The sequence below is a fragment of the Haliotis rufescens genome, unplaced genomic scaffold, assembly GCF_023055435.1.
Source record: "Haliotis rufescens isolate VD_foot unplaced genomic scaffold, xgHalRufe1.0.p SCAF_8, whole genome shotgun sequence".
NCBI lineage: Eukaryota > Metazoa > Mollusca > Gastropoda > Lepetellida > Haliotidae > Haliotis > Haliotis rufescens.
Genome location: NW_025964372.1, coordinates 53,427,298 through 53,442,130, shown reverse-complemented (window position 1 = coordinate 53,442,130; position 14,833 = coordinate 53,427,298). Strand labels below are relative to the sequence as shown.

At 48.1% G+C, this 14,833-nt stretch overlaps 1 protein-coding gene across 3 annotated transcripts in view; it reads left to right on the top strand.

Moving 5' to 3' along the window:
• Positions 1–14,833, top strand: part of LOC124145587 (A disintegrin and metalloproteinase with thrombospondin motifs 18-like) — a 46,577-nt gene that overhangs the window by 14,304 nt on the left and 17,440 nt on the right. For all 3 annotated transcript variants that reach the window (XM_048389120.1, XM_048389119.1, XM_048389121.1), the window contains exons 3-13: positions 5,224–5,418; positions 5,622–5,749; positions 5,928–6,084; positions 6,365–6,516; positions 6,761–6,844; positions 7,403–7,527; positions 8,010–8,153; positions 9,764–9,898; positions 10,761–10,914; positions 11,205–11,309; positions 11,832–11,983. In XM_048389120.1, the coding sequence (XP_048245077.1) occupies positions 5,224–5,418; positions 5,622–5,749; positions 5,928–6,084; positions 6,365–6,516; positions 6,761–6,844; positions 7,403–7,527; positions 8,010–8,153; positions 9,764–9,898; positions 10,761–10,914; positions 11,205–11,309; positions 11,832–11,983 (1,531 nt within the window). The remainder of the gene's footprint in view (positions 1–5,223; positions 5,419–5,621; positions 5,750–5,927; positions 6,085–6,364; positions 6,517–6,760; positions 6,845–7,402; positions 7,528–8,009; positions 8,154–9,763; positions 9,899–10,760; positions 10,915–11,204; positions 11,310–11,831; positions 11,984–14,833) is intronic.

The window sequence follows — 14,833 nt, the reverse complement described above, 5'->3', positions numbered from 1 at the left end:
GGACAGTGGTGGGTACTTGAGTAGTCAAGGGACAATGGTGGGTACTTGTGTAGTCAAGGGACAGTGGTGGGTACTTGTGTAGTCAAGGTGGGTACTTGCGTAGTCAAGGTGGGTACTTGTGTAGTCAAGGGACAATGGTGGGTACTTGTGTAGTCAAGGGACAATGGTGGGTACTTGTGTAGTCAAGGGACAATGGTTGGTACTTGTGTAGTCAAGGGACAATGGTGGGTACTTGAGTAGTCAAGGGACAATGGCGGGTACTTGTGTAGTCAAGGGACAGTGGTGGGTACTTGAGTAGTCAATGGACAATGGCGGGTACTTGTGTAGTCAAGGGACAATGGTGGGTACTTGTGTAGTCCAGAGACAGTTGTGGGTACTTGTGTAGTCAAGGGACAATGGTGGGTACTTGTGTAGTCCAGGGACAATGGTGGGTACTTGTGTAGTCCAGGAACAATGGAGGGTACTTGTGTAGTCAAGGGACAATGGTTGGTACTTGTGTAGTCAAGGGACAATGGTGGGTACTTGAGTAGTCAAGGGACAATGGTGGGTACTTGTGTAGTCAAGGGACAATGGTGGGTACTTGTGTAGTCCAGGGACAATGGTGGGTACTTGTGTAGTCCGGGAACAATGGTGGGTACTTGTGTAGTCGAGGAACAATGGAGGGTACTTGTGTAGTCAAGGGACAATGGTGGGTACTTGTGTAGTCAAGGGACAATGGTGGGTACTTGAGTAGTCAATTGACAATGGCGGGTACTTGAGTAGTCAAGGGACAATGGTGGGTACTTAAGTAGTCCAGGAACAATGGTTGGTACTTGTGTAGTCCAGGAAGAATGGTGGGTGTTTGTGTAGTCCAGGGACAATGGTGGGTGTTTGTGTAATCCAGGAAGAATGGTGGGTACTTGTGTAGTCCAGGAACAATGGTGGGTACTTGTGTAGTCCAGGAACAATGGTGGGTACTTGTGTAGTCAAGGGACAATGGTGGGTGTTTGTGTAATCCAGGAAGAATGGCGGGTACTTGTGTAGTCCAGGAACAATGGTGGGTACTTGTGTAGTCAAGGAAGAATGGTGGGTACTTGTGTAGTCCAGGGACAATGGTGGGTGCTTGTGTAGTCAAGGGACAATGGCGGGTACTTGTGTAGTCAAGGGACAATGGCGGGTACTTGTGTAGTCCAGGAACAATGGCGGGTACTTGTGTAGTCCAGGAAGAATGGTGGGTGTTTGTGTAGTCAAGGGGCAATGGTGGGTGCTTGTGTAGTCAAGGGGCAATGGTGGGTGCTTGTGTAGTCAAGGGACAATGGTGGGTACTTGTGTAGTCAAGGGGCAATGGTGGGTACTTGTGTAGTCAAGGGACAATGGTTGGTATTTGTGTAGTCAAGGGACAATTGTGGGTACTTGAGTAGTCAAGGGACAATGGCGGGTACTTGAGTAGTCAAGGGACAATGGTGGGTTCTTGTGTAGTCAAGGGACAATGGTTGGTACTTGTGTAGTCAAGGGACAATGGTGGGTACTTGAGTAGTCAAGGGACAATGGCGGGTACTTGTGTAGTCCAGGAAGAATGGTGGGTACTTGTGTAGTCAAGGGACAATGGTTGGTACTTGTGTAGTCAAGGAACAATGGTGGGTACTTGTGTAGTCCAGGAAGAATGGTGGGTACTTGTGTAGTCAAGGGACAATGGTGGGTACTTGTGTAGTCCAGGGACAATGGTGGGTACTTTTGTAGTCCAGGGACAATGGTGGGTACTTGTGTAGTCAAGGGACAATGGTGGGTACTTGTGTAGTCCAGGGGCAATGGTGGGTACTTGAGTAGTCAAGTGACAATGGTGGGTACTTGTGTAGTCAAGGGACAATGGTGGGTACTTGAGTAGTCAAGGGACAATGGTGGGTACTTGTGTAGTCAAGGGACAATGGTGGGTACTTGTGTAGTCAAGGGACAATGGTGGGTACTTGAGTAGTCAAGTGACAATGGTGGGTACTTGTGTAGTCAAGGGACAGTGGTGGGTGTTTGTGTAATCCAGGAAGAATGGTGGGTGCTTGTGTAGTCCAGGAACAATGGTGGGTACTTGTGTAGTCAAGGGACAATGGTGGGTACTTGTGTAGTCCAGGAACAATGGTGGGTGCTTGTGTAGTCCAGGAACAATGGTGGGTGCTTGTGTAGTCAAGGGGCAATGGTGGGTACTTGTGTAGTCCAGGGACAATGGAGGGTACTTGTGTAGTCCAGGAACAATGGTGGGTACTTGTGTAGTCCAGGAACAATGGTGGGTGCTTGTGTAGTCCAGGAACAATGGTGGGTGCTTGTGTAGTCCAGGAACAATGGTGGGTACTTGTGTAGTCCAGGAAGAATGGTGGGTGTTTGTGTAGTCCAGGAAGAATGGTGGGTGTTTGTGTAGTCCAGGAAGAATGGTGGGTGCTTGTGTAGTCAAGGGGCAATGGTGGGTACTTGTGTAGTCCAGGAAGAATGGTAGGTGCTTGTGTAGTCAAGGGGCAATGGTGGGTACTTGTGTAGTCAAGGGGCAATGGTGGGTACTTGTGTAGTCCAGGAAGAATGGTGGGTGCTTGTGTAGTCCAGGAACAATGGTGGGTACTTGTGTAGTCCAAGAACAATGGTGGGTACTTGTGTAGTCAAGGAACAATGGTGGGTACTTGTGTAGTCCAGGAACAATGGTGGGTACTTGTGTAATCCAGGAAGAATGGTAGGTACTTGTGTAGTCAAGGGGCAATGGTGGGTACTTGTGTAGTCCAGGAAGAATGGTGGGTACTTGTGTAGTCCAGGAAGAATGGTGGGTGTTTGTGTAGTCCAGGAAGAATGGTGGGTACTTGTGTAGTCAAGGGGCAATGGTGGGTGCTTGTGTAGTCAAGGGGCAATGGTGGGTACTTGTGTAGTCCAGGAAGAATGGTGGGTGCTTGTGTAGTCAAGGGGCAATGGTGGGTGCTTGTGTAGTCAAGGGGCAATGGTGGGTACTTGTGTAGTCCAGGAAGAATGGTAGGTGCTTGTGTAGTCAAGGGGCAATGGTGGGTACTTGTGTAGTCAAGGGACAATGGTGGGTACTTGTGTAGTCCAGGAAGAATGGTGGGTGCTTGTGTAGTCCAGGAAGAATGGTGGGTGCTTGTGTAGTCCAGGAAGAATGGTGGGTACTTGTGTAGTCCAGGAAGAATGGTAGGTGCTTGTGTAGTCAAGGGACAATGGTGGGTACTTGTGTAGTCCAGGAAGAATGGTGGGTACTTGTGTAGTTAAGGGACAATGGTGGGTACTTGTGTAGTCAAGGAACAATGGTGGGTACTTGTGTAGTCCAGGAAGAATGGTGGGTACTTGTGTAGTGAAGGGACAATGGTGGGTGCTTGTGTAGTCAAGGGACAATGGTGGGTACTTGTGTAGTCGAGGAACAATGGAGGGTACTTGTGTAGTCAAGGAAGAATGGTGGGTACTTGTGAAGTCCAGGAACAATGGTGGGTGCTTGTGTAGTCCAGGGACAATGGTGGGTACTTGTGTAGTCCAGGAACTATGGTGGGTACTTGTGTAGTCCAGGAACTATGGTGGGTACTTGTGTAGTCCAGGAACAATGGTGGGTACTTGTGTAGTCCAGGAACTATGGTGGGTACTTGTGTAGTCCAGGAACAATGGTGGGTACTTGTGTAATCCAGGAAGAATGGTGGGTACTTGTGTAGTCCAGGAACTATGGTGGGTACTTGTGTAGTCCAGGAACAATGGTGGGTACTTGTGTAGTCAAGGGACAATGGTGGGTACTTGTGTAGTCCAGGAACTATGGTGGGTACTTGTGTAGTCCAGGAACTATGGTGGGTGCTTGTGTAGTCAAGGGACAATGGTGGGTACTTGTGTAGTCCAGGGACAATGGTGGGCACTTGTGTAGTCCAGGAACTATGGTGGGTGCTTGTGTAGTCAAGGGACAATGGTGGGTACTTGTGTAGTCCAGGAACTATGGTGGGTACTTGTGTAGTCCAGGAACTATGGTGGGTGCTTGTGTAGTCAAGGGACAATGGTGGGTACTTGTGTAGTCAAGGGACAATGGTGGGTACTTGTGTAGTCAAGGGACAATGGTGGGTACTTGTGTAGTCAAGGGACAATGGTGGGTACTTGTGTAGTCCAGGGACAATGGTGGGTGCTTGTGTAGTCAAGGGACAATGGTGGGTACTTGTGTAGTCAAGGGACAATGGTGGGTACTTGTGTAGTCAAGGGACAATGGTGGGTACTTGTGTAGTCAAGGGACAATGGTGGGTACTTGTGTAGTCAAGGGACAATGGTGGGTACTTGTGTAGTCAAGGGACAATGGTGGGTACTTGTGTAGTCCAGGGACAATGGTGGGCACTTGTGTAGTCCAGGAACTATGGTGGGTGCTTGTGTAGTCAAGGGACAATGGTGGGTACTTGTGTAGTCCAGGGACAATGGTGGGCACTTGTGTAGTCCAGGAACTATGGTGGGTACTTGTGTAGTCCAGGGACAATGGTGGGTACTTGTGTAGTCCAGGAACAATGGTGGGTGTTTGTGTAGTCCAGGAAGAATGGTGGGTACTTGTTTAATCCAGGAACAATGGTGGGTACTTGTGTAGTCAAGGTGGGTACTTGTGTAGTCCAGGAAGAATGGTGGGTACTTGTGTAGTCCAGGGACAATGGTGGGCACTTGTGTAGTCCAGGAACTATGGTGGGTGCTTGTGTAGTCCAGGGACAATGGTGGGTACTTGTGTAGTCCAGGAACAATGGTGGGTGTTTGTGTAGTCCAGGAAGAATGGTGGGTACTTGTTTAATCCAGGAACAATGGTGGGCACTTGTGTAGTCCAGGGACAATGGTGGGTACTTGTTTAGTCCAGGAACAATGGTGGGTACTTGTTTAATCCAGGAACAATGGTGGGTGTTTGTGTAGTCCAGGAACTATGGTGGGTACTTGTTTAATCCAGGAACAATGGTGGGTGTTTGTGTAGTCCAGGGACAATGGTGGGCACTTGTGTAGTCCAGGAACAATGGTGGGTGTTTGTGTAGTCCAGGAACAATGGTGGGTACTTGTTTAATCCAGGAAGAATGGTGGGCACTTGTGTAGTCCAGGGATAATTTTATTTCGACATCTGACATAAAACACGTCAAATAATACCCATTATGTGCGGTGTTATTCTCAGATACGTTCTGTGACTATGTGGCGACACTATGTTGCGACACTACAAAGCCGCCGACAGCAGGGCTGAACAAACTCCTCACACGAGTCACGTTGTTGTTGCAGTCCCGGAGTACGAGATCGTCCACCCCGCACCCGTGACCGGAAGTCGTCATGCAAGGAAAAATGCGATCCCCCCACCCCCACTCAAGTACCGCCTGAAGGGTCGGATCCCCCCACCCCCACTCAAGTACCGCCTGAAGGCCTTGGGGGAGGAGTATGACCTTCACCTTGAACACAATCAACACCTGGTGGCGCCAGGTAATACAAGGGACATAACTCTCTAACTCAAAGTGACCAATATAAAGGCTTTTCCTTGGGCCATGCAGTTATATAATGGGCATTCTCAGATTGTATAAGACCTTCGATTCCAGGGAGATCGTAATAACGAACTGAAGTTCGCTGTATGTTTAAGTTAGGGATGCTTACCACTGATGCTACGTTTCCATGGTGACGGGTTGCAGGGTGCCTGGTGACGACGGAGGGTGGGGATCTGGAAACTGTACCGTGCCCGAGGGGGGATTGTTTCTACCACGGCCACTCAACATCCCACAACGACTCAACAGCAGCACTCAGCACGTGCAACGGTCTGGTAGGTCAACCATGTGATCTCGTGGAGCAACGTGAAATCTCGTGAAATTATACATCACCGTCTCTTATCGTTATTCTATATGATGAGTCAGAAAAACAGTGAGTGAGTGAGTGAGTGAGTGAGTGAGTGACATCAGATGCGACACAGTTCCCTCATCCGTCCGTTTTCATTACCACAGCATGGCATCATCAGCACCCCGTCTCATCAGCTGATGATTCATCCAATCAGAGACCAGCATCTGTCGCTAACCACGCCTCCCGGATACCCCGCCCCAACCCGCCCACACATCGCATACAGGGTACCCCTAAGGAAAAAGAGAAGCAGTGGGTTGCAAGGTAGGTATTAAGGGGTGTCGGGGAACAATTGGGGTATATTGACATGAGTCAACCCAATCAGCGAGCTTCACCACCCGATCCCGTTAGTCGACAAAGATAGCAGCCTTTTACGGCAATCATGGATTGCTAGGGGGAGGGGCGGGGAGGGGGGGGGGGGGGGGGAGCAGCTCTATGGCTAGTACATAGCTGACTACTTCTATGACAAGAGTATGTATGTCTGTTAATGACGCGTGTAGATCCGAGTACATCTGTGACGCGTGTATATCTAATATATATCCAGCTGCTGCCGACGCTCTGGTTCAAGCAGCCCCACGACGCATGCGCAGGCAAGCCGGCAAACGTTACATCGAGATGCTGATCGTGGCTGACAAGACGATGTACAACTACCACAAGGATGACCTCACTCACTACGTCCTCACCGCTGCCAATGTCGTGAGTCGACGCCGCTATCAACCAGCTTGTGTCGTTATTGGCGCCATGTCATCCCTTTGACAATAAATTCTGCCAACATTTGTCATTCATGTAGAAAATATTGACAGGCTATCATTTTATCAATTCTCGTCGTCACATATGACGACATTGACGTTTCAGTTATTCCTTTACAAATGGTAAAGTAAGCCAGGACGCGGTGTCAGTAAGAACATCACCATGTATATTCCCCCTGTGGGCGTTTCAGGCCGCCACCCGTTTCCTGGATCCCAGCCTCGGTCTGAAACTGTACCTGACTATCCTCAAGGTGAAGATTCTCAAGTCCGACCAGGTAACGCCAGGCACTGTGCATGTTCTCTCTATAATACCAGGCGTAGAATCTCAAGGGAAGCGTCAGACACTACAACATGTTCTCGCTATAACGCCAGGCATAGAATCTCAAGGATAGCGTCAGATTCTGCAACGCCTCCATCTCACAATAGATGACTAAATGTTGATGAAAGTATTTCAACTATTTCTATATGCCTGCGCACAAACGAGCTTGCATCAGCCATTGCTTCACCTCCGTGAGTGGCCTGTATAGACACTCGCCTATCAAGAGTCCGTCAGGCCCTCTAGCGGCGGTTTGGTCAAACAACGTTATGGCGTTTCTACAAGGGAGATTACTCTACGGCAATCAGTCATCGCGGCTGTTCCTATACACTGACCCCATGCTGGGAGTTATGTGTTTTTGACAAAGGCGTAGATCCCGTTTCTCAAATATTCACCAAAAAACATCATGCTCACCTTGACCTTTCGATTCTACCCATTCTACCTGACCCCCATATCTGCACCAGATGTCTTTGCAGTGATTAGATTAGTCTTACAGTTAACGTTGTTGTGGGTGCAGGCGGGCCTGAGTATCGTCCCTGACGCCGAGAAGACTCTCCAGAGCTTCTGTTCGTGGCAGGAGCCCCTCAACGCACGCGGAGACGACAACCCAGGGCACTGGGACACAGCCAGTCTAATGACCAGGTACGTCTTCGCCCTTCACGAACCGGGCAACCATCTGCTGTTTTGTATCATGGAAACATCCCAACCACTTGAGATCCCGATATGAAGCAAAGTGACTTTTTGAATTTCCAGCCGACTGTCTAAAAGAAAGTGTTAATTGTATTAAAGCAACGGAATAATTCGTAGAAAGGTAAAACTATACTACATGCCTCCTAAGGCGCGGTCAGGTAGCCTGGTGGTTCGCTCGTCACGCCGAAGACCCGGGTTCGATTCCCCCCATGTGTACAATGTGTAAAGCCCATTTCTGGGTCTCCCGCCGCCATACTCCTGGAATATTGCTTAAAGCGGCGAAAAACAATACTCACTCACTCATGTATCCTAAGGCAACACAGTTCTTGTCGCTGTAACAGTGACATCTTGCCGAGGCGATGTTCAGCATAACCTCACGTATCATCCATCACGGTTCTGGGTGACCTTTGTGACCTCTGTGACCTTTGCTACAGGGTTGACATTATCTACCTGGGGTCAGAGTCCGACACAGGGCTGGCGACCTTGGAGGGAATGTGTGGCGATAACAAGCGGTGCTCCGTTGTGGAGGATGATGGCCTTGATCTTGGCTTGACCTTGGCCCATGAAACAGGACACACGTAAGTATTTCATTGCTGGATGAAGAATACTTACTACACTGGCAGGTAACACACAAACACAAACCGTGTGAACGACTCCGTGAGACAGACGGTTGTGACGGTAACGGATCTTCCTCCACCGTTACTGTAGCTTGGACTGTAGATGACGTATTCTGTGTGTTGTAGTCTGGACGTGCACCATGACGTATTCTGGATGTTTTAGTCTGACATGCACCATGACGTATTCTGTATGTTAAAGTCTGACATGCACCATGACGTATTCTGTATGTTGTAGTCTGACGTGCACTAGGACGTATTCTGTATGTTGTAGCCTGGGTATGCACCGTGACGTATTCTGTATGTTGTAGTCTGACATGCACCATGACGTATTCTGTATGTTGTCTGACATGCACTGTGACGTATTCTGTATGTTGTAGCCTGACATGCGCCATGACGTATTTTGTATGTTGTAGCCTGACATGCACCATGAGGTATTCTGTTTGTTGTAGCCTAAGCATGCACCGTGTTGTATTCTGTATGTTGTAGCCTGACATGCACCATGACGTATTCTGTATGTTGTAGCCTGACATGCACCATGACGTATTCTGTATGTTGTCTGACATGCACCGTGACGTGTTATGTATGTTGTAGCCTAAGCATGCACCGTGACGTATTCTGTATGTTGTAGCCTGGGCATGCACCATGACGTATTCTGTATGTTGTAGTCTGACATGCACCATGACGTATTCTGTATGTTGTAGTCTGACATGCACCATGACGTATTCTGTATGTTGTCTGACATGCACTATGACGTATTCTGTATGTTGTAGTCTGACATGCACCATGACGTATTCTGTATGTTGTAGCCTGACATGCACCATGACGTATTCTGTATGTTGTAGTCTGACATGCACCATGACGTATTCTGTATGTTGTCTGACATGCACCATGACGTATTCTGTATGTTGTAGTCTGACATGCACCATGACGTATTCTGTATGTTGTAGCCTGACATGCACCATGACGTATTCTGTATGTTGTCTGACATGCACCATGACGTATTCTGTATGTTGTAGTCTGACATGCACCATGACGTATTCTGTATGTTGTAGTCTGACATGCACCATGACGTATTCTGTATGTTGTCTGACATGCACCATGACGTATTCTGTATGTTGTAGTCTGACATGCACCATGACGTATTCTGTATGTTGTCTGACATGCACCATGACGTATTCTGTATGTTGTAGTCTGACATGCACCATGACGTATTCTGTATGTTGTCTGACATGCACCATGACGTATTCTGTATGTTGTAGTCTGACATGCACCATGACGTATTCTGTATGTTGTAGCCTGACATGCACCATGACGTATTCTGTATGTTGTCTGACATGCACCATGACGTATTCTGTATGTTGTAGTCTGACATGCACCATGACGTATTCTGTATGTTGTAGTCTGACATGCACCATGACGTATTCTGTATGTTGTCTGACATGCACCATGACGTATTCTGTATGTTGTAGTCTGACATGCACCATGACGTATTCTGTATGTTGTCTGACATGCACCATGACGTATTCTGTATGTTGTCTGACATGCACCATGACGTATTCTGCATGTTGTAGCCTGGGCATGCACCATGACGGCGAGGGTAATGCCTGCGCCGACAAGAAGAACATCATGTCGTCGGGCGGGGGTGGAGGGGCTACCGCCTTCCAGTGGTCGTCATGCAGTGCAGACTACGTCAACAAGTTTCTCAGGTAACACACGCCTGTCTGAGGGCTGCATGCATGTGTCTGTGTATCCAGGAATACAACACTCCATTCCAGTCGGATTTCGTCATGTACTTTGACTGTTGATGGGCACGCCATTGCATGAATGGTTTCTAGTTCTCTTGGAAACAGGCGGAATAGGTTACATATGCATCACACAACAGCTGTGGTTGGGGAAACTGGTTGAATGGGTTACATAGTCATCACACAACAGCTGTGGTTGGGGAAACTGGTTGAATGGGTTACATATTCATCACACAACAGCTGTGGTTGGGGTAAATGGTTGAATGGGTTACATATTCATCACACAACAGCTGTGATTGGGGTAACTGGTTGAATAGGTTACATATTCATCACACAGCAGCTGTAGTTGGGTTGACTGGTTGAATGGGTTACATATTCATCACACAACAGCTGTGGTTGGGAAAACTGGTTGAATGGGTTACATATGCATCACACAACAGCTGTGGTTGGGGTAAATGGTTGAATGGGTTACATATTCGTCTCACAACAGCTGTGGTTGGGGAAACTGGTTGAATGGGTTACATATTCATCTCAGAACAGCTGTGGTAGCGGAAACTGGTTGAATGGGATACATATTCATCTCACAACATCTGTGGTCAGGGAAACTGGTTGAATAGGATACATATTCATGTCACAACAGCTGTGGTTAGGGAAACTGGTTGAATGGGTTACATATTCATCTCACAACAGCTGTGGTTGGGGAAACTGGTTGAATGGGATACATATTCATCTCACAACAGCTGTGGTTGGGGTAAATCGTTGAATGGGTTACATATTCTTCTCACAAGAGCTGTGGCTGAATGATATATATTTTATGTTACAACAGCAGTGGTCAGGGAAACTGTCTGAATGATTCCCCACAAGGTACAACTCTAGCACTGCCTCAACAACTGCCTGGAGTTATCTACCCTGCGGATGCGCAGTGCGAGTTCTTTGTTGGCGAAGGTTCCACCATTTGTACTGGGACCAGTCTTGTGGGAGTAAGCTGCGTTACATACATGTTTTCTTCTTGTGTAACACCGCACTATTCCGACTATGTTGCGGCGGCTGGTAAATGATCGAGTCTGGACCTGACAATCCAGTGATTGATATTATGGACAACGATCAACGTTGTATGAAGTAATATATTTGCATGGTTTGTAGTAAACACCATTAAATCAGTGCTTGTGATTATCTTTGCATGACGTGTGCGTGGATGTTGTTGAAGCTACAAGTTGTTGTTGTTGTTGTTCCATGGTATACTATATTTATTTCTGTTTGTGGTCACCAGGGCGACGAGTGTTCTAAACTGGTCTGCTTTGACCCCGGTCTGCCCGGGCAGTGCCGAGGAAGTCAGACCCCGCGCATGGATGGCACGGAATGCGGTAACAGGAAGGTAAGAGGTCATCTACTTTGGGGTTTCTATGGCATTTTAAGGGTAAAGGGGGTGCGGATTGGTGCGTTTGGCAGTCTGTAATGACGTTGGTGGGCACAATTTAGTGTTTGTTTGTATGTTGTTTAACTCCGCACAGCAATATTCTAGCCATATGACCGCGGTCTGTCAATAATCGAACCTGGACCAGACAACCCAGTGATTAATACCATGCGCACCGATCCACGCAATTGGTATACGATGACATACAAATCAGCGAGCCTAATCACCAGATCCCGTTAATCGCCTCTGGTGACAAGCGTAGTCGCCTTTTACGCCAAGCATGAGTTGCTGAAAACCTATTCGAACCCGGATCTTCACGGGTCCATAATTTAGTGAATATGATGCAGTACATGATACACAATACAGAATATAGCAGTCTCGTGTTTAGTGGGGAAAGCGAGGGCAATCTTGTGTTAAAGTGTCGTCACTGCTGTGCAATGTTTGTCCTAATACATTATCGGGTATAACGATCTCGTGTTTTAGTGGTGTCAGGGCGGACAGTGCGTCGACATCGGCCCCGACGGCCCAGCTCCCCAGGACGGAGGGTGGTCAGCCTACAGCACAGACTGGACACCGTGCTCAAGGTCGTGTGGGGGAGGGGTCAGGTACAAGTCAAGGAAGTGCAACAACCCAAGGTACGTCATCAGCCTCAGGGTATCTCACTCCACACTGTATTCCTTCACGTTATTCCACCCTCGTTATTAGACACCCGAATATAGGACATCACGTTGTTCCACCCTCGTTATTAGACACCCGAATATAGGACATTACGTTGTTCAACCCTCGATATTAGACACCCGAATATAGGACATTACGTTGTTCAACCCTCGGAGAGTTAGACACCCGAATATAGGACATCACGTTGTTCCACCCTCGTTGTTAGACACCCGAATATAGGACATTACGTTGTTCAACCCTCGGAGAGTTAGACCCCCGAATATAGGACATCACGTTGTTCCACCCTCGTTGTTAGACACCCGAATATAGGACATTACGTTGTTCAACCCTCGGAGAGTTAGACCCCCGAATATAGGACATCACGTTGTTCCACCCTCGTTGTTAGACACCCGAATATAGGACATTACGTTGTTCAACCCTCGGAGAGTTAGACCCCCGAATATAAGACATCACGTTATTTCACCCTCGATATTAGACACCCGAATATAGGACATAACGTTGTTCAACCCTCGGAGAGTTAGACCCCCGAATATAGGACATACAGCACAGACTGGACACCGTGCTCAAGGTCGTGTGGGGGAGGGGTCAGGTACAAGTCAAGGAAGTGCAACAACCCAAGGTACGTCATCAGCCTCAGGGTATCTCACACCACACTGTATTCCTTCACGTTATTCCACCCTCGTTATTAGACACCCGAATATAGGACATCACGTTGTTCCACCCTCGTTATTAGACACCCGAATATAGGACATTACGTTGTTCAACCCTCGGAGAGTTAGACCCCCGAATATAGGACATCACGTTGTTCCACCCTCGTTGTTAGACACCCGAATATAGGACATTACGTTGTTCAACCCTCGGAGAGTTAGACCCCCGAATATAGGACATCACGTTGTTCAACCCTCGGAGAGTTAGACCCCCGAATATAGGACATCACGTTGTTCAACCCTCGGAGAGTTAGACCCCCGAATATAGGACATAACGTTGTTCAACCCTCGGAGAGTTAGACCCCCGAATATAGGACATAACGTTGTTCAACCCTCGGAGAGTTAGACCCCCGAATATAGGACATACAGCACAGACTGGACACCGTGCTCAAGGTCGTGTGGGGGAGGGGTCAGGTACAAGTCAAGGAAGTGCAACAACCCAAGGTACGTCATCAGCCTCAGGGTATCTCACACCACACTGTATTCCTTCACGTTATTCCACCCTCGTTATTAGACACCCGAATATAGGACATCACGTTGTTCCACCCTCGTTATTAGACACCCGAATATAGGACATCACGTTGTTCCACCCTCGTTGTTAGACACCCGAATATAGGACATCACGTTGTTCCACCCTCGTTGTTAGACACCCGAATATAGGACATCACGTTGTTCCACCCTCGTTGTTAGACACCCGAATATAGGACATCACGTTGTTCCACCCTCGTTGTTAGACACCCGAATATAGGACATCACGTTGTTCCACCCTCGTTGTTAGACCCCCGAATATAGGACATCACGTTGTTCCACCCTCGTTGTTAGACCCCCGAATATAGGACATCACGTTGTTCCACCCTCGTTGTTAGACCCCCGAATATAGGACATCACGTTGTTCCACCCTCGTTGTTAGACACCCGAATATAGGACATCACGTTGTTCCACCCTCGTTGTTAGACACCCGAATATAGGACATCACGTTATTTCACCCTCGATATTAGACACCCGAATATATGACATTACGTTGTTCAACCCTCGGAGAGTTAGACCCCCGAATATAAGACATCACGTTATTTCACCCTCGGAGAGTTAGACCCCCGAATATAGGACATCACGTTATTTCACCCTCGGAGAGTTAGACACCCGAATATAGGACATTACGTTGTTCAACCCTCGGAGAGTTAGACCCCCGAATATAGGACATCACGTTGTTCCACCCACGATATTAGACCCCCGAATATAGGACATCACGTTGTTCAAACCTCGGAGAGTGTTAGACCCCCGAATATAGGACATCACGTTATTTCACCCTCGGAGAGTTAGACCCCCGAATATAGGACATCACGTTGTTCCACCCTCGGAGAGTTAGACCCCCGAATATAAGACATCACGTTGTTCCACCCTCGGGGTGTTAGACCCCCGAATATAGGACATCACGTTGTTCCACCCTCGGGGTGTTAGACCCCCGAATATAGGACATCACGTTGTTCACCCTCGGAGAGTTAGACCCCCGAATATAGGACATCACGTTGTTCCACCCTCGGAGAGTTAGACCCCCGAATATAGGACATCACGTTGTTCCACCCTCGGGGTGTTAGACCCCCGAATATAGAACATCATGTTATTTCACCCTCGGGGTGTTAGACCCCCGAATATAGGACATCACGTTGTTCCACCCTCGGAGAGTTAGACCCCCGAATATAGAACATCATGTTATTTCACCCTCGGGCAGTTAGACACCCGAATATAGGACATCACGTTGTTCCACCCTCGGAGAGTTAGACCCCCGAATATAAGACATCACGTTGTTCCACCCTCGGGGTGTTAGACCCCCGAATATAGAACATCATGTTATTTCACCCTCGGGGTGTTAAAACCCCGAATAAAGAACATCATGTTATTTCACCCTCGGGGTGTTAGACCCCCGAATATAGGACATCACGTTGTTCCATCCTCGGGGTGTCTCATACCAAAACTAGCGTTAATATGGAATACCTAACCTGTTATGTGGTCTTAGAGTTATTTCCCCTTAGCTACCAGGATTCCCTGGTGTCAGCCTCGAACTCCCGACCCTGCCCCTTTGCCCCACCTTTTTTCTTCATT